General features: G+C 41.2%; 4 protein-coding genes across 7 annotated transcripts; 2 read left to right on the top strand and 2 right to left on the bottom strand.

Annotated features, from left to right (window-relative positions):
- Positions 1 to 89: 89 nt before the first annotated feature.
- usp30 (ubiquitin specific peptidase 30) lies at positions 90 to 6,121 on the bottom strand. Of its 3 annotated transcripts, XM_069139000.1 has the most exons (14): positions 6,013 to 6,071; positions 5,730 to 5,796; positions 4,446 to 4,555; positions 4,170 to 4,343; positions 3,972 to 4,075; positions 3,785 to 3,883; positions 3,486 to 3,531; positions 3,305 to 3,399; positions 3,155 to 3,214; positions 2,960 to 3,046; positions 2,713 to 2,793; positions 2,317 to 2,539; positions 2,112 to 2,220; positions 90 to 938 (listed from the first exon to the last, which is right to left on the bottom strand). In XM_069139000.1, the coding sequence occupies exons 3-14, from the start codon at positions 4,546 to 4,548 to the stop codon at positions 686 to 688; spliced, it is 1,434 nt and encodes a 477-aa protein (XP_068995101.1). In that variant the 5' UTR covers positions 4,549 to 4,555; positions 5,730 to 5,796; positions 6,013 to 6,071; the 3' UTR covers positions 90 to 685. The 3 variants fall into 3 exon arrangements, with proteins under 3 accessions (XP_068995101.1, XP_068995098.1, XP_068995100.1); XM_069138997.1 differs by lacking the exon at positions 5,730 to 5,796 and having other exon boundaries at positions 6,013 to 6,121; XM_069138999.1 differs by lacking the exon at positions 6,013 to 6,071 and having other exon boundaries at positions 5,730 to 5,858.
- LOC138191916 (uncharacterized) lies at positions 5,957 to 10,340 on the top strand. Its single transcript, XM_069139003.1, has 6 exons — positions 5,957 to 6,349; positions 6,489 to 6,579; positions 6,879 to 7,082; positions 7,245 to 7,381; positions 7,473 to 7,675; positions 7,771 to 10,340. The coding sequence occupies exons 1-6, from the start codon at positions 6,297 to 6,299 to the stop codon at positions 8,175 to 8,177; spliced, it is 1,095 nt and encodes a 364-aa protein (XP_068995104.1). The 5' UTR covers positions 5,957 to 6,296; the 3' UTR covers positions 8,178 to 10,340.
- A 176-nt stretch (positions 10,341 to 10,516) lies between these two features.
- On the top strand, positions 10,517 to 17,705 carry svopa (SV2 related protein a). Its single transcript, XM_069138996.1, has 16 exons — positions 10,517 to 10,654; positions 12,137 to 12,294; positions 12,415 to 12,500; positions 12,586 to 12,684; positions 13,152 to 13,223; positions 13,412 to 13,536; positions 13,619 to 13,682; positions 13,767 to 13,892; positions 14,001 to 14,129; positions 14,245 to 14,318; positions 14,457 to 14,533; positions 14,670 to 14,774; positions 15,230 to 15,341; positions 15,635 to 15,716; positions 15,846 to 15,935; positions 16,022 to 17,705. Exons 1-16 carry the CDS (start codon positions 10,620 to 10,622, stop codon positions 16,232 to 16,234), a joined length of 1,647 nt encoding a protein of 548 aa, XP_068995097.1. The 5' UTR covers positions 10,517 to 10,619; the 3' UTR covers positions 16,235 to 17,705.
- A 4-nt stretch (positions 17,706 to 17,709) lies between these two features.
- On the bottom strand, positions 17,710 to 22,630 carry LOC138191915 (D-amino-acid oxidase-like). 2 transcript variants are annotated; one of them, XM_069139001.1, is made up of 11 exons: positions 22,330 to 22,630; positions 21,529 to 21,729; positions 21,323 to 21,437; positions 20,852 to 20,928; positions 20,289 to 20,354; positions 19,559 to 19,613; positions 19,292 to 19,396; positions 19,107 to 19,189; positions 18,622 to 18,739; positions 18,265 to 18,363; positions 17,710 to 18,195 (listed from the first exon to the last, which is right to left on the bottom strand). In XM_069139001.1, the coding sequence occupies exons 1-11, from the start codon at positions 22,428 to 22,430 to the stop codon at positions 18,070 to 18,072; spliced, it is 1,146 nt and encodes a 381-aa protein (XP_068995102.1). In that variant the 5' UTR covers positions 22,431 to 22,630; the 3' UTR covers positions 17,710 to 18,069. The 2 variants fall into 2 exon arrangements, with proteins under 2 accessions (XP_068995102.1, XP_068995103.1); XM_069139002.1 differs by having other exon boundaries at positions 21,529 to 21,724; positions 22,330 to 22,398.
- Positions 22,631 to 22,748: the final 118 nt, after the last annotated feature.

The following is a 22,748-nucleotide window of genomic DNA, read 5'->3' as shown; positions in this document are numbered from 1 at the left end:
ACTTGCACTGCTGGGGATGATTCGCAAATCAGATGAGACAACAGAGATCCGGAGTTAAGAAAGCTTCTACCTATTTGTCTTCTCATAAGATGTAACGACTCCTAAAGAACATCTCAGGAAAGTCCTAATCAGCTACTTCTGTCTGTGTCTGTAATTCAAAGGCATTGGACAAAATAACAGGAACACCAAGTATACTGCATTCAGATGTAACACCACAGCATAAACAAAAAAATGACAGAATTGAGCCGACAATTTTGACAGCCACAAAACAAGTTACATCATGAGATTCGCACACGAACAATGTACGGCCGGGCTATTACCTTGACGTGCATTATATTGTCAGCTGTTCCTGTTTCTTTGTCCTGCGAAAGCCAAAATGTTACATGACAGAGAAAAGTAGCACACATGATCAAAAGTATTTGACAAAAATCCCGCAGGTCTGTTTTCTTTGGGATTAAGAGCCTCTAACTCTGATCTGAACAGCAGGCAAAGGATCCACAGGTCACCCACGTATGGCCTTCAACATGTTGCTGTCATTCATGAAGTAGAATTATCAATAACTCCAGGATGGCTCTCCTCTCGCGTCTCATTGCCACAAAGCCGCCCGTTGGGTGTCGCACCTGGCGCATCGAGTGCGACGGTATGACCGGAAAGGCAGAAGTCAGTCAGGCGGCGAGCTCCCGGGCTACTCCTCCGAGCGCAGGGCAAAGCTAAGCTGTCGAACTCTCTCGTAGAAGAGCATGTAAGCGTTGGAGGACAGCACCTCGTGCAGGCTGGCTTTGCGTACCGAGTCGTCTGACACCCAAAGCCACTGCGAGCTGAAGTGCGAAGAGCCGCGAGGCGACGGAGGGCTGCGGCGGTACGTCACGAAATGTCCTGAGTGCATGTCGCCGTGGTGAACCAGCACAGCCGTGAGCTGGAAAAGGTACTCTGCAGAACTGGAGGGAAAGTTTCTCGTAAGGTGTCGGACCAGCATGAGTCGGCACAAAAGCTGCATCCCTTTCGAGCATAGTTTGTCCGAGTCTCTAGACTCCCCCGGAGGGATGAACACCGGTTTTCTAGAGAATCCCTGATTTGTATTTAGATGATAGTGACTGATCATTAACCGCCACTCCTGCCTTCTATGGAACCTCTACATGTGCTATTTTTTATTAACGCATTTTTCCCAATTTTTCCATAAATTTTCCACCTGCCTGAACATCATTACAAGTGGGACAAATAACATGTTATTGTGCTCTGTTTTCTTGCAGTTAATCATGGACATGTCAGAACCAGTGTGATTTGTTCCCTTGAATAATATCAGGCACAAACACCGGTACCAAACAACAGGGGATTTTTTTTTTATTTTTTTTTTTACATTTTAGTTTTTAAACACAGGCTGTTGTTGTTGTTGTTGTTTTGTCTATGTTTTGCTCAGTGTCACTTTTTTGTTTTGTCTTTTCTTACTCTGCCTATTCTGGCGTGAAGGTTAACTGCTTTTGGTGTGTATCCACCTCTGACTTTTACAAATGTCAATGGACTAAGCAGCACTGCACTTTCTTTAGTATAATATGTATTCAGTATATTTATTTATGCCATATTCAAAATGTAAAAAAAAAAGATTTTGGAATTTATTTATTTTTTTTTTTAAATAAAAAAGGATCAGGCTGTTAGGTTCTTTACACGGTTTTAGCTCTGCTCTTAACTGGATTTTGTAAAGAAACAGCTCTTAATGAAATAGTGAATAGATTTTGTATATGATATGATTTTAAATATTAATTTGGACTTCAGTTACCCTGATATCATAGTTCACACAGGTTGTACTGTGCAGTTACTCCATAACCACGTTAAGACATGCACTCGTTTGTATTAACCTGATAGTGATATCATACGTCCGTCTCATGTCTTAACAAGCATGCTTTACACTTTAAGTAGTAACATTTCCAGAAGTCTGAAGTGAATGCTGTCAGATTAACATAAAGGCTGCAGCAGCACAAAATCACTTTAATTTGTTATCTTTTGTTACATATTAGATGTCTTCAAAGGGCTTTTGATTACCAACACTGACTGGCTGGCTGTGCGCGAGTTCCTTGTGTTGCTGCACCTTCACAAAGTGCTGCTGTTGGGTTTACCTGTAGTCATATGAGAGGCTGAGCGAAGGGGTCACACCAGGAGAGTGAAGAAACACAGACGAACAGGTTCCATTGGAAAAAGGCTTGTTGTTGTTATGATGCTCTGCATCTGGAGAAGAAAATACAACAAATACATGATGCATAAAAAAAAAAAAAAAAAAGATGGAAAAAGAAGCAGATTGCAGATTTAGGAAATCCAATATACCGGTGCCGTTGGCAGTGGGCTTTTCTGTGGAGTCGTCAAAAATTCCGGTCTTTATGGCTTTTGAAGCACATCTGATCCGCTGACTCCTCTGTGTGGAAGTGTTGTGTTTGTAGCGGTCCATTGATAGATACTCTGTGAACTGCATGTGCTCCTGTCGTTTGATGGGCGTTCCTTCATTGGACCACGTCAGTCTTTGTAAATGGATGCAGAGGCACTGAGGGAGCTGGCAGAGACAACAGCTATCAATCAGAAATAATTCAGAAAGGGCAGCGTTTGATCTACCAAACTTCTCTCACATTTCTTTACCAAAGTTGGATAAAACCAAGCTTTGGCTGTGTAAGGATTTTCTAACAGGTAATCAACATCTCGGGCTATTGACATGACGACTACAGTTACCTTCCCCAGTTTTAGCTGCTTAACAAACGTTGTCCTCTGGCTTTCTAGCACGTTCCCACTTCTGGGGGTTCCTTGTTGAAGCTAAAATGATACAAAAGAAAGACAAAAGAAAATCAGCAAAATAAAAAAAAAGTCTGTAAAGAAACAATTAAACCCTTCTGGTGTAAAATATACCAGCCAGTTTCCAGTCTTTGGTTTAAGTGAATTATTACATTACCACAATCTACCGATACGGTAGCAAATGTACCTTGGTGCAGTTTTCACACTCCACTTCTTTGATGGTCTCTGAGGAGATAAAATGCTGAAGACACTGATCTAAAGAGATTGGTCGACCCTGACAACAAATACAAAATACATTAAAAATAAAAGGAACAACGAAAAGGCATTTTAAGTTGTGGTACTATCAGAATAACACTCTTGTGATCCTGACATGTTTGCTTACCCACTGGGGTAAAGGGATGGACAGGGAGAGGCTCTCAAAGGAGTCATATCGCACTGGACTCTACAAAAACACAAAGCAGAGGTATAAATCACCTCTGGAACAAAATAACAAACTCATTTTCTATTCACTTCCCTGGCAAAAACAACTCACTTGTATTTCACAGCGCTTGCACGACATGTTGCTCGTTAAACGGCCATGAAAAGGATGCTGAAACTTCCAAGGACTTGGTATTGGATGAAGAGGGGCTGCCAAAAGAAAAATGAACACAGATTAAATGTAGTTCTTTCAGGTTTCATCATGTAGGGGTGCTGCGATGTCTTTTTCTCCTTACCTCGACTTTTGCAGGTCATAGTTTTTTCATCTTGATCAGGAAGACTCTGGCATGAAATAAACGCACAGAATAACTGAGAGTGCATTTCCAACACTTCTACAACACTGACTACAGTATGTTTAAGAGACTGACTTAGTTTGTAAAAAGTACAGGAGGCAGACCTTGAATGAAAATGGTGCAAAATCTCCAGACTACACATGCACTCCAAAGTGCAAAATTGAACTGTGCAACGTGCAAGAGAGTTTTGTGCGCGCGTTGCAGATTTTGCTGCCGATGTAAGTGAGGAGATGATGACTTGCCTCGAGGGACTGAATGTCAAACAAATGAGTGACTTTGGGCTGACGGTCGCGCTCCTCCTCCAGGGAAGATGTAAGGACGTGAAAAAGTTCATGTGCATCCTGAGAGGGGATAAACCGACACAAACGTCAATAGGAACCCTGCACCAAACATTATATACATGCTAGTCAAGAAGCGTCATTGACTAACCTGCTCTTCAAATGAGCTGATGTGCCACCGGTACAGTCGCAGGACATTGAGGAGGCATCCGGCATCGAGTACGTCTTCCTCCCCCGGGTCATCACTGGACAGAGCTGTCAGTGCAGACACATTGTCCATGTGGAAAACATGAATGAATGAAGACAGCATGTCCGTTACACTCAACATGAAAGGACTGGTTTTATGTACCTTTGAGAAGCTGAAGCAGCGTTGTGGACAGCTGGTTGTCTTTGCATGACTGGATTGTTGGCAAACCTGAAAACTTCTCCAGCCACCTGATGAACGACGGACATGCGGCCAAGCCCTGAAGCAAAGAGTTCAGGAAGCAGGTGTTGCCCAGGTTTAACAGACCTGGAACCATACCTGTAGGGAAACGCAAGTCAGTGGGGGAGGGGAGGACGACGACGACGACGATACTGGTCCTACATGTAATCTGCGTATTACACTGTCATACAGGTTTCTTACCTCTCTTTCTCTTCTTTCTCTCTGCAATTGGGCCCCAGAAAACGTAAACTCCAGCTGCAATCGCAGCAGCTATCCCACCGATGACACCCCAGTTTTTTATCATCTTGTTTCTGAAAAAAGACAACACATGCTATCACGATGTGAGCCCCGCATCATGATTGTTCCCCCGGTGACATAAACATATTGTGATCAAAATCAGTGGTGGAAGAAAATCCTTCACTGAATCAGATACCCGCACATCAATGTAAAAATACTTCATTACAGATAAAAGTCCATTTAAAAAAATTCAACTTAAAAATACAAAAGTAATGTGGCAAAATGGAGTTTAAGTATTAAAGTAAATGTTGTGGTTTGGTCCCTCTGACTAATTTATTATTATTATTATATATGAGATCATTAAATGATTAATATTGACGCATCAGTGTGTCAGCAGCATATTACTGTTGTAGCTGCTGCAGGTGGAGCTGGTTTAAACTACTTTATATCCAGTTTTATACACATGAACAGGAGATAAATATGAGGGCCCGTCACGTGATTACTGGGAGAGGAGAGAAGGGGGGGGGGGGGGGGGGGATTTGCGTTCTGTTTGGGGATTTTGGACATTTTCTCTAATCTCGTGATTTTAGAAGTGAGACAAGTGGAGGTAAAATCCCTATTTGGTGGAACTGTTAACAACTCAACTACACGCAGAGACTTACAAGACGTCAGCAGGCAAAAAGGTTGAAAACAACTGGCTTAATCTTTAATAGCGTGTTGCATTTCAAAAGCTTGTTCTATTGTCCAATGTGTCAAAGCTTCATCCGAAAAGTCAAAATGTATTGAAGTATAAAGTACAACATTTTCCTCTGAAATATAGTGAAGTGATCGGATTAAGTAGAATCAAATGAAAATACTCAAGTAAAAGTATTTTATAAAAAAAAAAAGTAATGAAATGTCCTTACTTTCCAACCACTATTGACAACATGCTCTGTCCTCTGACAACGCAGACAAAAACACCACTTTGCATAACAAATGAACTCATCATCTACTCAGCAGTCATCCAATTAGTTGATCTGTGACGCGACGTGCATCACGTGACGCAAAGCCTTTATTAATATGCGCCGGTCTTCTGATGGTCCGGTTCAAGTTTGAAGTGTCAGGTTACATCATATACATACATATATATATATAAACAAATGAGTGGTTTCGCTTAGTTAGTTACTTTACTAACTACCCTCACCTCGTCACCGTGCCATCAGCAGACACACAGCAGAGGAGCTAGCTTTGGCGTTGAGGCTAACTTACCGACAACACCGCGGTCAGGTCCTCCGTGCACTATGTCGCCTCCATAAATAAACCTCCAAGCTGCTACCTTGAAACGAAGGTAAAATATCGTATTTATGTTACCGCGTATCCCCGTTAGCAGGTTGAACAACCGAAACATTGAACCAGACTTCCGCGTCTGCGTTGTCTACGCATGTTACACTTTTGACTCAGACGCGCGGCGGGTGGCGCACCGTCACCCGCATCACCTCTGCCCCACGAGCACTGGAAATAAACTGCTGTTTCTCAGGTGGGGAGGTTTTACCTGATTACGGGTCCTGTGCCAAGGAACTCCCCAACAAGCTTATCGGAGCTTTCTGGTCGGCACCACAACATCCTGCTTTCTTGGTGGAACCTTCGTTACTGGTGGTCTGTTTCGATACGGACCAACGGAAGTGCGTACTGACGCCTGCAACCGGCGTAATTTCATTTCCTACCCGCATTCCCTGAAGACCCGCCCTAATCCGCCTGTGATTGGCTAGTTTTCGTAGGGCCCTCTTGGCGATTGGATGTTCGGATATTTTCGGCGCAAGGTGTTACAACTTCAACATGAGTGACTACTCGGGACCAATCGATAACTTGCTAAACATGGCGAAAGAAAGGTGAACGCTAGCTCTACATATTTCTTTTATTAGTCTTTTCATTGACGTGGCGTCCAGTTTAATGCTTTGGCCGCCCTTATATCTAAACGTATAGCTGAATCAAAGTGAACTGGCTGACACTAACTTTACCTCCAAACAGGTCTGGAAATCTGAAAACACGCCTCAGTAATGCTGAGCGGTTTCCCTGCACCGCCCCATCCATAAATATGGACCAACACAGTGAATTAATGGTAAGTGATATTGATATCCTGTGATAAAATATAATATGAATTGAATTACAGCTATAAAACCTCGCAAGAACTGATTTCAAACTAAAAGCGACGTTCATGTGGACGATATTTCACATTTATTTAGTCAGCCAGTTTCCTATCTCTGAACTAAGGCTCCTCTGACAGTAAAATGTGTTGTCCCCTTATCTGTGGTAGTTACTTTGATATGGCCTCTGAAAACTAAATGTTGTCATTCAATTGAAAAGACTGACATCATATTACATTTTTTTTTAAAACAACTTGTTGCGTTTGTGTCGAAGGACTTCTTACCCAAAGATCATCAGTACCATATATGCAGGTACAAAGCTGTGAGCCAACCGGGAGGTAACCATACCGGTTTTGAGGCCACAGTCCGGATGTCCCTTCAGTCGAAGGACGCAATCCTGGTGTGGCTGAAGTCTATGGCAATCGCATGGAGAGTGGCCTACACCAGGCCTCGTAAAGGCCAAAGGATCATCTTCAAAGTGGGTTGATTTTTACAGAGCTCGATCTTCAGTTGAAAGGTTATTTATGACTCCTTTATTCGGTAGTCTCCAAAAGTATGGTGGCTACTCATGACTCATCTTTGATCATATTTGACTCTTTTGTTTCCTGTTTGCATTTTTTTTTTTCTCCTACTATTGTAGGCAGACTATCGGTGCCAGTATAACACCAAGCCCAGGAAAATATCAAAGCCTGGTCGGCTGTCCAAAAATACAGATTGCCCGGCTAAGCTGAAAGTTACCCTTGTGCGCACTGAGGTCTCTCGTGGACAACAGAGCAGGTCTAACACTTAAAATCAAAAGCAGTTTTTGTTTTAATGTCTGTACACGTCTTGTTTAACAGTGTGCTTTTTTCCCCCCTCTTCCCTCCAGAAGCACTGATCCTCACATACCGGACTACCCAACACTTGTGGATATCAGTAATATTCATAATCACAACATACATGTGGCTGATGCTATGTGTCATCGGGACGTGGGCAAAGAGGCTGTGGAGAGGCTCAATCCACCGCTAAGCAACCGTAGTCCGGAAATAACCATGGCAGCTGCTGGGGAGCTTGATGCTGAAGCACCAGAGGGTCCGTGTAATCATAAGGGCATATGTTCATAATGATTCATGTAAATACACACAGTATTGACTAAATATAAGATGACCCTTTTCTCTTTTTTTCAGCTGTTTTGGATAGTGAGGACTGGCACTCCACGATCAAAGAGCTTTCGGCCATGATGCTGAGCAATGAAAGATTTCAAGCAGCAGCGTCAGCGTTCATGAAGACATTTCACAGCCTGAAAGAGAACCCCTACATGCTGCAGTTGGCAATGCACATGTTTGGCCACTATGGTGCCAAGAGCCTGGCAGCGCCCCAGGACGGTAACTGTGCCGGGCAAAGTACAGCCACGCAGCCTGCATCTGTTGCACACCCAAAGGTTAAGCATGGGAGGAAACGACCATTGAGTGCAGGATGTCTGAGGAAATGTGTTGCAACCATGGACCATCGCTACAGCTGCCCTGAAGGAGTGAAGGCTGGTACTCACAGCGTGTCCCAAGCAGTTGAGGTGTGTCACAGCAATCCAAAATAATGAACGCTTCACCATTTGACCATGACCCTGCCCCCTTTTCCTGTCTTTACAACGGCTGGAGACCACACTGTATACTTAATTTATCAAAGATATCAACACAGGACTTTTGTTTCCGCTCCTATTTTTGATGAGTTAAAGGAAAAGATCTAAGATTTCATTAATGTTCACACATTTTGTTAAAATCTGTTAGTGAACACTTTAGCTTTGACAAAATGATCCATCCACCTGACAGGGGTGGTACATCAAGATGCTGATTAAACAGCTTGATTATTGCACTGGTGTTCCTTGGACTGGTCACAATCAAATGCTACTCTAAAATGTGCAGTTTTATACTACAACACAATGACAGGTTTTGAGCGAGCATGAAATTGGCTCTCTGACTGCAGGAATGTCCACCAGGGCTGTTGTCAATGTTCATTTCACAACCCTAAGCCGTCTCCAACGTCATTTCTGAGAATTTGGCATCACATCCAACTGACCTTACAGCCTCAGCACTCTGGTAACCATGCCAACCCAGGACCGCCACATCTAGGGACTTCACCTACAAGATCGTGTGAGACCAGCCGCCCAGACAGCTGAGGGAACAGTTGGTTTACTCGTCGTTCTCTTCCGGGTCCTGACCTGACGGCAGTTTGTCATTGTAACCGACTTGAGTGGGCAAATCCTCACCTTCGATGGCCTCTGGCACTTTGAAGAAGTGATCTCTTCACAGATGGATCATGGGTCACTCTGTCCCGGACAGATGACAGACGGCGTTGTGTGGGCGAGTGCTCTGTTGATGTAAAAGTTGTGAAAACAGTGGCTCGTGGTGGCGGTGGGGCAGCTACAGGCAACAAACACTGGAGGATGTGATTAATGGCAATGAATCCACAGAGGTATCGTGATGAGATCCAGAGGCCCATTGTTGTGCCATGAATCCAACAAAATGCATACCTGTAGCCAAATGTGAAATTGTGCCATATACTGCAAAAAAAAATAAATAAATAAATAAAGATAAACTGCACATATTGGTGGCATCAAGCTGTTTAATCGGCATGTTGATGTGCCACACCTGTCGGGTGAATGGATTATCTTGGCAAAGGTGAAGTGCAACACGGATTTAAACAACATTTGAGAGAAATACACATTTTGTGTGCTTAAAAGAAGTCTTTTACATCAACTCAAGAAAAAATGGGATTGAAAACGAAAGTTTTGCATCAATATGTTTGTTGAGTTTTGGTCATTTTTACAGACCTAGACACAGCTATAAGGTTGCTGTCTTTGATTCATGAAAACTGTCCTCTAAAAATAACCTCATAGATCTTTTATAGAAGGTTATTACACCCTACAACAGCTAAGCGACCTCGAATGAGAGTAAATAACAACAATCTGGGGACAAAGAGGTGACGTACTTCTATATAATTGCGTAAAAATATAATAAAGTCTGTATAACGGGAATTTTTCTTTGACAGGAGGAGGTCTGTTGGGTGAATGGTTTGATTAAAAGGTGGACTTGGCGACAGGAGAATGCCGTTCGCTTCTCGTCTCCAACCACGAATTGGGGTCGTTTTAAAAACAACAACAACAACAACAAAAAATGTATCTACTGTTGCCCTAACAACAAAGGCAACTTTAACACACAACAAGTTTCAAGTCATCAATATTCTTTTCAACAACATTTATGAAGTCGTTTTTGTCATTGGTGGAGAGAAATGAAGTACATTTACTCAAGTGCTGTCCTGAAGTACAATTTTGAGATTTCCATTCAATGCTACTTTATACTTCCATTTAACCACATTTCATAGGGAGATATTGTACTTTCTATTTCACTGTATTTATTTGATGGATTTAGTTATTTTTAAGATTAAGATTTGATACAATGGAAAATACAACGAGCCTTTAAAATAAAACACTGTTATTTGATTAAACCAGTGGTTTCCAACATTTTTGTCTTTTGACATTACAAAGATCAGTGTGTAGTTGTCAAATCTAATGATATCAGTCAGAGAGGGACCAAACCAGGACTTTTACTTTCATACTTTAACTACATCTTATGAAGTTTTATTTGAGTAGGATTTTTCATGCAGGAGTTTTAGTTGTCATGGAGTATTTTTACACTGCTCTATTTGTACTTTTACTTGAGTAAAGGATCCGAATACTTCCTCTAAGGGCACGTGGTTCACTAATGGAGACAGTGATGTCCCGTCTGCCACCAGTCCTCTGTGTGAGTGTTGGTAAGTCATGCTTTGACCCCAGTAATCAGCCGTCATGCAGCCTGGGATCCTCCTGAGCTCATCCGCTCCTCTCTTCCTCTCGCGTGCTGTGACTCGCGCAGGGTGGCCTCTCATTGGCTGCCGGCGGACACCCGGAGCAGGTCGCTCTCCTCGGTGCTGAAATCGCTGCTTATCGTGACCATGTAAACGGCGATGAAGCCAAACGGAACACCGGCCAATAAACACCAAAATGGACGATGATCTGTTCCAACTGAGACAGCTGCCGTGAGTACACTACAATCTGCATGTCTACGCCTCTCCCTTTTATTCGTCCATTTTCCAACCCTGACAGCATGTTTGTCCGACGCGTCGCCCTCTGGCAGCTTTGTGCTTGATTAGGTCGCTGGACTACAAATAGCCTGGCATTCCTCAAAAGCAGCAATCATTTCAATATATCTATCTACTTATATTACCTGGATGTTTGTTCCTAGGTGCAGTCCAAAAAAAATAAAAAAAATAAAAAAATAATACATGCGCATCTCCCTGGTGGTGCAGTTTGTTTACATCGCATTTTACAAAGAAAACTATTATGCTTGTATTCATTTGCAGAAAATCAGATTTTTGTATTTCTAAGATAAGTTTTGCGTCTTAACTTATTGTGTTTACAGTCATGACATTGGCACCTGATGTGATTTATTTCAACCCTGCTGCACAAACATTAAGCTAAAGGCTAGCCCATAAATAAAGGATATTTCACAAAGACATACAGTAAAATAATCAGATTTGAGGGAGGATGAGGGGAAGGCTATCCCTGTTCATGGGAAAATTACTCAAATACATCCCCCTTGTTAATCCTTAGCAGCAACCCACACACTCCATCCCCCAAAAGAAGAGGGAGTGCAGGAACAGAGGGGTTGTTTAGTTGAACATGTTTGTCGAATCCACCTGAATCATTGATCCTTTATCTGACTGAGGTTTTCTGCAAGTTAAAATGTATTGCCCCGACCATGGCTCTGAAATATCAGCAGCTTAATTGACAAATGACGTTGTACTAGTCATCTTCAAAAGTTACATATTGATAATGCCACAAAACTTTTCAAAATTAAATTGTTTTTTAAAAATAAAACCACATATATCAAGTACAGGTAGTAAAAGACAAGGGAAAAAAGGGATATGCCTAATTTTTAATGGGTTGGTTATATATCCTGTTGCTGTTTATTTATACTAATATTTATAAATATATTTATATTTATATTAAAAGCTCAAAATGTGGTTTACAGTAAAATAGTGACTTCCTTGGACATCTCCCAAACTCATCTGCAGCACTGACCCTCCTCCATGCAAGGAGGCTATGTTATGTAATTACAGTGATTAAGACACTGTCACACTCCATGTTCTCCGTTAGTGTTTCATCCAAAACAAACTAATAATTATCTACATGTGGAAGAAGATTATCCCTTCCATCCGTAGAAAATACTTCTCTGGGTATTTGGGCTTAAATAGCTTGCCAGGCAGTAAATTATAGTGTGCAGAGCTGTCAGCTGTGTGGCCTGCCATGGATTACCCATAGGACGATGATACCACCCATTCACAAAATCACAGGCGGAAAAATCTCATATCACCTAGGCAACAGCCTCCGTCTCTCAGCTTTGCCCTGGCGCCTGTCTTCTGAAACCCTTCTGACCTGCCATATTGTAGATAAGTTTACACTCCTGGGCTGTTTAAAAAAAAATATCCATATCCACTTGCTTATTTTTTTTCTTGTAGTGTCGTCCGTTTCCGTCGCACTGGTGAGAGCATACGTTCTGAGGAAGATGTTGAGAATAGAGAACAGGATGTCAGCGTTGCAGAGCAGAATGATCTGGAGTCTGTGGCACTCGCAGAAGGAGCTCCGGTACCTCGAGAGTTTGCCAATCCGACTGATGGTACAGTATAGCGGGGCTCCATTTCCCTCAGACAACATCTTTCCAACACTTCCATATTAGACTTGAACTCAAATTATCTCGTGTACCCCTCAAGATTCCCATCTTTCTCCTTTCCTTCAGACACATTCATGGTAGAAGATGCCGTAGAGGCCATAGGCTTTGGGACATTTCAGTGGAAACTCTCCATTCTCACTGGTCTGGCTTGGGTAAGAACTGCTCTTTTATTACAAAAAAAAAAATACTACACCAAGTCCATACAAGATATTTATTGTGTGTTTTCTGTTTGCTCAGATGGCTGATGCTATGGAGATGATGATCCTCAGCATCTTAGCCCCACAGCTCCACTGTGAATGGAGACTGCCAAGCCTTCAGGTGGCACTGCTGACATCGGTAACGGCTCTATAATCTCTGTAAAGTGCAGCGCTAAATGACTGTTATGGGACTGTTTTAAAACAAGTGCTTGTATTCAACATTGACTACCATGTGGAAAAGTAAGGCCCTAACAGTTTGTAAAGTCATTATTTGTTGCAGTATTTTGATTTGAATAACAATTCCATATTTACTTTGCTGAGTAAAGCACAAAACAAGAGTCAAACAAAGGGATTGCAGTAGATTTTACGAAAGGTATAAACATTGAACTGTGCTTATTTTTAATGACATGACATCACATGAAATTGTATTAATTCACTTTTATGAAGACAATATTATCATAGGCCATGAAATTTCACATTTTAGTGGCCTAAACTAAACTAAAATCACTCCTACAGTGTGGAAATGTGCCTGAGTAGATGTGCATAATATCAGCTGCAACAAGTTCAATCCCACTGACGTATGACTTTTTTTCTTTATTGACACAGGCAGTGTTCATTGGGATGATGATTAGCTCCTCTCTTTGGGGAAACGTATCGGACAAATATGGCAGAAAGACAGTAAGTTCTAATGACACACCTGAGTTACAGGTGTGAAAAGTTTAGCTTCTGGGTTTCTAAATGGAAGTGTCTGTTAAATATTAGACCACAGGAGTAAGCCTTTCATGATGTCATGTAAAGATATACTGTAAAATGTCAGATCTCCAGTATTTATTTAGCAGCTTGTTGTGTTTTGATCGTACACACAGGGTCTGAAGATGAGTGTGTTGTGGACCATGTTCTTCGGCCTGATAAGTGCATTTGCGCCTATTTATGGGTGGATCCTCGTCCTCCGTGCGCTGGTGGGCTTTGGAATTGGAGGAGCCCCACAGTCGTGAGTAATCCTCGCTTGTCTCTCTAAAAACAACGCTGTAGTTAATGGTGTTAGTTTTGATTAACAGTGAAGTGTTCCTCAGGGTGACACTGTATGCTGAATTTCTACCCATGAAGTCCAGAGCCACATGCATCCTGCTGATTGAGGTATCCTGACCTACAATCTCATTTCGTAGAATTTTGTCAAGAAATGTCTTTCACTCTTACAACTTGAGTTCACTGCTGTTGCAGATATTTTGGGCACTGGGCACTGTCTTTGAGGTCCTTTTAGCAATCCTGGTGATGCCCACTCTGGGCTGGCGCTGGCTGCTGGGCCTCTCTACCATTCCTCTATTCATCTTTGCTGTTCTGTGTTTTGTAAGTATGGTGTTATCAGTCTTTAACTGTTCTACAACATGTAAGCATAAAAAAAATACAGCTTTATAATGTGACATGTTTGGTTTTTTTGGGGGGGGTGGTGGGCAGTGGCTACCAGAGAGTGCCAGATATGATGTGCTGACAGGGAACCAGGAAAAGGCTCTGGCCACACTGAAGCGCATCGCCACAGAGAACGGAGCCCCAATGCCACTGGGAAAACTAATCGCTGCCAGACAGGTATTGTTTCTGCAGAATACACATTATCTGAATGTAATTTAGACATTATTCATGTATGACCTCTTGACCTCTAATTTGGGTATTCAATTTTTTTTATGACTCTTCTTTTAACTAGGAAGACCGAGGGAAAATTCAAGACTTATTTTCATCTCACTTCCGCTGGACGACAGTTCTGCTGTGGTTTATTTGGTAAATGAGAGACAGATAATGTCACCCAGTTTTCTTTTCTTTCTTATTCTACAAAAGCTTTTGTTCTCCTAGAGCAAAAAAATATTAACCTGTGCATCATTTAAATGTTTGTGTCATCCTGTGTCTCTGTCTCCTCAGGTTTGCGAATGCCTTCTCTTACTACGGACTGGTTCTGCTAACCACAGAGCTGTTTCAGGAGGGAGGTGCATGTGGAGGTGAGTCAGACACCGACAGACGCCCTCACACGCTTGATAACGGTTATGTTTTTGGAAGAAACAACATCACAAAAGCGTCAGTCAAGCAAGTGCTGGGCGTTTACTATCCTGTTTGTTGTTTACTATCTCCCCCTAGTGGCCAAAGGTAATAAGAAGGAGCTCAGATGCAACTTGGAGTGTAAATACCTGAACTCAGATGACTATAAAGACCTGTTGTGGACCACGTTATCTGAATTCCCAGGTACACGTTACTGAATTCTCTTCAAAATGTCATCCAATATTTATTTTTTTTCAGTTAAATCAAGTATTTTTGGTTGCTAGTTTGTCAATGTGCAGTATGTTGCTTCAGTGATTTGTATGAAATGGTATTGATTTGGGAGAATAATTTAAAGGAGATGCCAATAAAAGAGGGGGGGGGGATCTTAAAATACAAACATTAATATTAATAGATCTCTTTGATAGATGTCACTGTGGGAAGGTTTTCCTCAAATGCATTCAGTTGTGTCAGGAGCCATCAACTTGAATACACCTGCACTTTTCCTGCTATAAAAAGCTTAATACTTAACTTTTGAAGTCTATGTATACATATAAAACTTAGAATCTGATTTGTTACTATAGATTAAAGGACAAACTAATTTTTATATTTTGCAAACATGCAATCTGAGTAAGGTCTGTGAATATGTTGACGTTACATAGGACTGCTGGTGACACTGTGGGCTATTGATCGTCTGGGAAGGAGGAAGACCATGGCATTGTGTTTCTTCATCTTCTCTCTGTGCATCATTCCACTCTATGGCTGTGTTGGGAGGTAAAGTGGGCCTTACTTTAGACTTTTAAACATTTTGTGAAGTGTGGATCCTCTGTTTAGTGAGGCACTGTTGTGCAGTGGTTGCATGTTCTCTCTTTGCCTGTGTGGGTTTTCTCTGGGAGCTCTGGCATCTTCCCACAGTCCAAAAGCATGCATATTTCTAAAGTGGTTGTAGGTGTGAATGTAAGCATAAATGGTTGTCTGTCTTTCTGACCCTGTACAGGATGAAGCTGCTATAGATGGATGGATCCTCTGTTTATTAACTCTTACTGATGCTGGTTTATCTCTTACAGAACTTCCATGACAGTGTTGATATTCATCGCCAGAGCGTTTATTGCAGGAGGGTTCCAGGCTGCCTATGTGTACACTCCAGAGGTGAGAGCTCCACCCAGAGTGCACTGTTTGTTTGTTGTGTAAAGTGCAAACAGTTCAAATCAACAACAGAGTAAAGAGGGGCAGAATCACAGACAGGCATCCTCCTGAGTACTTTCTGAAACTCTGCAGGTATACCCAACAGCGACCAGGGCTTTAGGTCTGGGAACGAGCAGTGGAATGGCCAGAGTTGGTGCCCTCATCACACCTTTTGTTGCACAGGTAACACCCAGCTGCCAGTTTTATCATGACAATACAGCAAAAAGTAAGAATGTTGCAATGATATTTCCCTGGGCTTTCTACTGCAGGTGATGCTGGAGTCCTCTGTATACCTGGCTCTCTCTGTGTACTGCTGCTGCTGCTTCTTAGCTGCCATCGCCTCTTGCGCGCTGCCGATTGAGACGACAGGCCGGGGCCTGCAGGAGTCCAGCCACCGTGAGTGGGGACAGGAGATGATGGGGCGGGCCTCCTCCCACAGCTCACGAGGAATCCCTCACTCCAGCTCTGGCTCCCAGGGCTGAGGACACGTCAGGCTGGAGTCCAACCGAGAGGTAACTGCAGTGAAGAAAAGAGGCCAAGGAGAGGCAGGAAAGCTAAACCTGCTCTCTCGCCATCTCTGCCCTACTCCTACGATTCTTCAGTTTAGACACCACAGTGGCTTCAGAGCCAGGCAGCACAATCTTTTTACAACATGTCACCATACCTATAGTCTTTAAACACCATTGCTGTCACAAGTTTGCCACTGTACAACTGCACACAGGGTGACTGGTAAGACCAAATGACCTCCGTGAGTACAAGAGCGAATGGTGGACACAAACTTTCCTGAAGAAGTGAGAGTTCTAATACTTAAAACAAAGTATTTGAATCCTGCTTTTCTCATTAAAGAGAAGCAAAGGTGCGAATCAGGAGGACGAAAGTGTTAGCTTCAAACTACTATCTTCTTTTCAAAGAGCCTTAAAACTACATATTCAGTTTGTGGCTGACCTTCTGAGAAAGCTCCTTCTGTTAGCATACTGGGCAAAGATACGTATATAGGAAACAGCATTATCTTGTGCACACAAATTGCCTCCTGAAACGCACGAAGTACAAACTCGGCTTTATAAAAAGTGCATCGTTGGAGTAAAGAACAATTCAATGTCATTGAGTCAACAGAACATTAGAATAAATAAGGTCTGGGTTTACTTTATTAAAGATTCACTGCTGTCAGGATGAAAGGATTTACTGTGCAGGAAGACTTTTTCGCACAGTCAGCATCTTTTTTAAGCTCCTGTTATGTGTCATTTCTTGTGTCTGTATTATTTCACATTTTAAGATGGAGGATATTTGTTTACTGCAAAAGACATGAGGAAAAGGCAGGTATTACTCTGTTAATAATGAAAATACCGCCTCACGTCTTGATCATTATGTGGTCATAATAATTAGAGCAGGCTGAGAGATCTGCTGAAGCCTTCATCCAGATCCTGGATTGCAATTTAAGACATTATGGACATTATATTAGAGTATTGGGAAATTATATTCTGAGTAATGCTTTTACCACCCAAATCAGGCTGAGCCTAGTTAGTAACATGTTTAAAAAAAAAAAAAAATTGACATTAACATGATCTATAAACCCTGTTCCATCTCTTTCTCTACTTTACCAGACTCTGAAGCTGTGCTCAAATTGACCCACACATGCATTTCATCAGGACATTACCGTCTGTCTTTGTGTAAATAATGTATCAATATCTGGTTTAGTTGTTGTCTTTGCTTTTGTTTGTAACAAAGGTGATGTGGAGACGGACTTTACCCATTCTTATTCTGCGAGTAACACACTGAGCAACATTTTGTTGATTAAAAAAAAAGAGAGAGATTAACTAGCACAGCTCCAGCAAGCTGACTCTTACCTGCCAGTGTTTAAAATATATAGTGCTGCATTAAGTGTCTGTGTGCACAGATTCTTGTCAATGCACTGGATGTAAATGTGTTTGATAGTAAATAATCTTTCAAAAACAAGCAGTGGATTCATGTTGTGATTTATTAGTAAAAAGTAAAATAAAAATCAGTGATTTTATCAGTTGTAATTATTATACTTATAATGTGTAGATTTTATACATTTAAGTACTTTTTCTAAATTACCTAAACCTCTTATGGATTCAATCATGATTTTGTTACATATGAATTTATAATGCGCAAAAACCACAGGCATGTCTCATCTTTGACTTCACATGTGTAACATTGTTTTAAAGTCAGGTCATTACCCCCACAAACACAGGATACTGATTGTTTGCTTTAAATGTTAGTATAGAAGAGAACATTGTGTACACTAACAGTGAAATTTAAAAAAGGAGTGTATCAAGCATGACTGCTGGACACAAATTTACAAGCGAGCCTTTGGACCTTTGCCTTTTTGTTCCACGATCTGACCGAAGAGCCTCGCTGCCTCTTGGGCGCAGCCTCTGTGAATGGTGAGTCCAAAACCTCCGTGGCCATAGTTGTGAATCACCTGAACATATTTTAGAAGTTGGATGACTAAAGTTCGTATTTAAAGTGCTGATTTCATGTTAAAGTTTACCTCTATTGGAGCTGCAGCAGACTGTATTGTCTCCCTCTCCAGTCTGACTTTGCTGCGAACAGGCCTGAGGCCGGCCCAGTCGTCCACTTTCCTGGCATGCTAAGGTTTGAGAACAACAAGAAAAAACATGTTCTAGTTTGAAATTGTGCAGCAAATAAATGTCACACAATGTCAACTAAATAATTATCTGTACTTCACAATTTTGTTGACACACTGGTGGACTGAGTTACAGAATGAGTAATCTAAATATATTAAATGGGAACATGAAAAACTGGAGCACTACAGAGGACTCACTGTAAATAATTAATTTCAGTTGAGATAGCATGTCTTTTTTATGGCCTTTTGATATCATCTCACCTTGAGACTCGGCTCAAGCTTACAAGCCTCTTCCCAGATTTGTTTATGGTCTGTGGAGTTGTTTTGTTCACTCCAGTTTCCCAATTGGAAAAGTCCACCGACTGTCACAAGACGGCTCCTGCAGACACACATGTTTTGTGCACTGATGAAAACAGCTTTCACTTTCTGGCTTCATTATTCTACAATCCAAAATCATCCCCCAAAAATTGCTGCGACAGCAAGCATCAACATGGTGACCGGACAACACAATATAACAACTGCTGGAATGACTGATAAACCCAGTGTAGCCAAATTATATATGGAGAAGTGTAGGGAAATAATTACACTATAGAAACTGTAACTGCACAGAAACATGCATTATGTGTGACATACTGTAAAACCCAGAGTAGCCCTATTATACTACCTAACACTATAAACACACAGGAGAAATGGATGTGTGGTCCTGCAGTTCAGTGCTTATCAGTGTGTTGCGTTACTAGCACTACCCTGGAATGATATAAGGCGAATTGTAGACTCCTGTCGTAAAATTGTTGGTAATGATCCAATGCTTCAGCCATGGAGCGTCCACCTGAAACACAGAAAAACAACAAGGGGAAACAACTGTTTCTGTCGTTTCTTTATAGTTGGTTTTACAAACTATTTACATCCGTTATAAGCTGCTCCCTCTCACCTTCACTATCTGGCCACGGCCTGGTTTCAGGTCGGGGTCTGGCTGGAGCACTCCTGATCTTACCCCAGTGCAGTTTATGATCACATCTACCCCAGTTTCTGCCAGCTGAGAGCAGTCAACAGCAATAAGAGATAACAACATGATAAGAGTCAATATTTTGTGAGTCTTTCCTGGAAAGATACAGACAAGGTATAGGTAGTGTTTCTAAAATTTGCATAAAAAAATGTGCAGCATGTACAACTACAATGATGAAAATCCTTCACTAACCTCTTTGAAGGACTCTATTTTCCTGTGATAAAATTTTACACCCCATTTTTGCAACCTGGAAATAACACAGAAAACCTATGTATATATTATGAGCAATCGGAAACCGTCAATGAAAATGAACCTTTGGACCTATGAACCGGTAATCTTAAACATGTGATGATTTCTGGGTTTAAGATTGTGTCCAAATTTATTTAATTGTTCAATCTTAACTAGACACTGTAGCAAATTCTGTGTAGTGGAATATACAGTGTCAGAAAAGTACAAAAATTACATAACTCATTCCTCTCATGTAGCAGCTGTTTGGCTTTTTTCCCATGCTGGCATAATACATGATGGTATTTACCTCTCAGATGGTGACCACTTATTGTACACTACTTTTTTAGTTTTCACTGTGAAATAGTTTTACTCCACCACGTATGGTATACATATAAGACAGCTCTACACAATGGTAAACACAGTATAAATTTGGACTGACATACTCGCTACACTGAGACCATGTGGTGAAGATATCATTTCAGTGGCTTTTGGTTTCCTAATTTCTCCTCAGATTTAATAAGCCTAGAGCGTTATAAATAATTTGCATAACAAGCAATCAGGTGCCTCCTTTCATGTTTTATTTATAGGTAATAACATGTTATTGCAAAGAGGTGCTACATGCAGGAGAAACAGAGATCCACTAACAAAAATGCTGATGCAACATTCACCTAAGTGATTTAAGTAAATCACTCACCTGTCCATCAGCCAAGGTAAATATGTTTTACCTTCCACCATGAGAGCCGTGTTGAACCAACCATAGCTGGGCAGATTAGAAGAGACAAATGTGTTAAAATTTTAAGAGCTGATGACACAGAGAGCTGATGACACAGATTTATCCATCCAGTCATGAATATTGGAATCTTTTACTTTGAACCATGTAATATATTGTTTAGTAAGATAAAAACAGAAATGCAGAACTATGATATTGTGCAGAGTATAAATTGGATATTTAAACAGAAATCATTACATTTGAGGAGAAGAGCCCTTTATCAAGCTAAAAATGAGTGTGACGAGTTTCTTTCATTTATTACCTGAATTTTGTATGGTTGATCATCATAATTAATGTTTTTCTTTTGGCTCTGCATGTGTGTTCTTGCTGTAGTTCAATTGTTTGACATACAGCAGTCTTAATCCCATGTGGGAAAAGTGAAATTGTTGGCATGATATGAAAATAGTTGGCTCCCTGACTAACTATTTGGACTCCTCTTTACATTCTTTAAGTGTTTTGCTTTCATGGTAGTTTCAGCGAGAACCTACGTGTATCCTGGAAACATCTTCAGCTCTTGTTCTGTGAGCTGTCTGAAGCCGAGGACGATATCTTTAAACGAGGGATCCTGCAATCAAAAATAAGTCACTTATAATGTCTTGACAGTGTTGGTGTGAGGTCTGGATACAGAATCCCAGTTAACTCAAGCTGAGTGTAAATCCAACCCTTAATGAGGCTTCTCTGTTGATGTTTCCCACCTACTAGGCAACCATCTTTTGTGCGGCTGAACAAAGCTCTACTTCAAGTGTGGCTGAAAACAAATGGACTTTGTTTATGGTTTATATTGCACTAGTATGTGATAAATGTATGAAGGACTTATTTGTGGTTACATTGTAACTACGTTTGCATTTTTCATTGCACAGGACCTTTGTTCTTGGTTATAAAAGGATTCATAATGAGGCCAAATCTGATCTTTAAGGTCAAATTTATTGGGCAATTTCCAAGAATGAAGCACTACTCACTGGTGCTGGTTCAGTGAATAGGTTGTAGCCAGACTGGAGGAATACACCTTTCTTTATGGAATCTGGTGAGCTGAGGAAGCTCAGTAAGTAGTCAAATGTCTCCTTATTCCATTTTCTAAAGGTGAGGACACAGACAGGATTAAAGTCGTTGGTCAGTTTTTGTAGATAAAGAGGAAGATCAAAGGACGGTGAGACAATACACTTACGTCTCCTGGGTGTTGCCCTTATCATACAGGTAAGGCTGCCAGAAGCCAGCTGCTCCATCGCTGGTGGTCAGCGGAGTGAAACGGTCCGCATACACCTCAATGGTCAGTGGACTGACTATGGAGTGATACTCCTCATAGATGCTCTGAGCTGTTGACAGACCAATGACTCCTGCCCCAATCACTGCCACCCGCATGTCTGCACTAATTAACACAGAGAATTACTCACCCATCAAGGAATCATATAAACATTACAACTTGGATCAGCATTCTTTGCATTCTAACACATTCAACTGGATATGATTAGATTAAATATTTAATTATACTATGGTCATTTTTCTATGATTTATAACTGAATTATTTAAAAGTAGGCTATATATGAATGGCATGGAGATCTACCGACAGGACAAAGAACAGAAGACACATAAAGTCACAATCAATCAATCACGACTAAATTTCCCCTCTGTGGGATTAATAAAATCAAAATCTAATCTATCTAATCTAATCAATCAATAGCTCTAATCGAAATCAAAGTAAAATACCTCAAACAAAATAAAGTTCAGCAACTTAACAAACCCGCCTGATACATAGAGTCATTCACTATGTATAACTTTTGCAGTCTATACAGTAATAAGAGTGGTGTATTATGTAACGGGGCAATTTGCAGATAAACATGCCTCTTACTTTCATGACTCAAATTGGTGCAAGTGCTGGACGTTAAAACCGATCAGATGCACATATTGTCGGGACAACCCGCAAAAATCGGAATGTACATGTTTGTTTGTTTTTAAAGTTTTGCCTTACCTGTAGACTCTACTACAGACGTGGTTGATCCCTGTTAAAACTTGCAACGAATCGGACGAGGGGCGAAGCCTGCAGCGATACTTCACGTACGCTGCTTTCATGTCACGTTCGTTTAAACCATAATTAAACCAGCCCAGTGTAGAGAACCTTTGACTTTTAGTTCAGAGAGTCATCCGTTTCTGACACTAACATCTCTTGATATGTCAAAGGACTGCAAATGCACCACTGCTGGAAATTACATCCAAAAGAAATTCCAATTTTCACGTTAGGTCAACATATTCAGCTAATTTTTTAGAGAAGCTATCTGCTGACACATACCAACAAACTTCTGCAAATACGCCACACAACGTAATATGGCCAGTCAGTTAATTACCTGTAGTGATTACAAAGTTATAACCAGGGATAACTACTCTGCAGTG

This window comes from Embiotoca jacksoni, unplaced genomic scaffold, assembly GCF_022577435.1.
Source record: "Embiotoca jacksoni isolate LCO1_2020_lvr unplaced genomic scaffold, fEmbJac1.0.p SCAF_8, whole genome shotgun sequence".
Classification (NCBI taxonomy): Eukaryota; Metazoa; Chordata; class Actinopteri; family Embiotocidae; genus Embiotoca; species Embiotoca jacksoni.
This window is presented reverse-complemented; position numbering and strand designations above follow the sequence as displayed.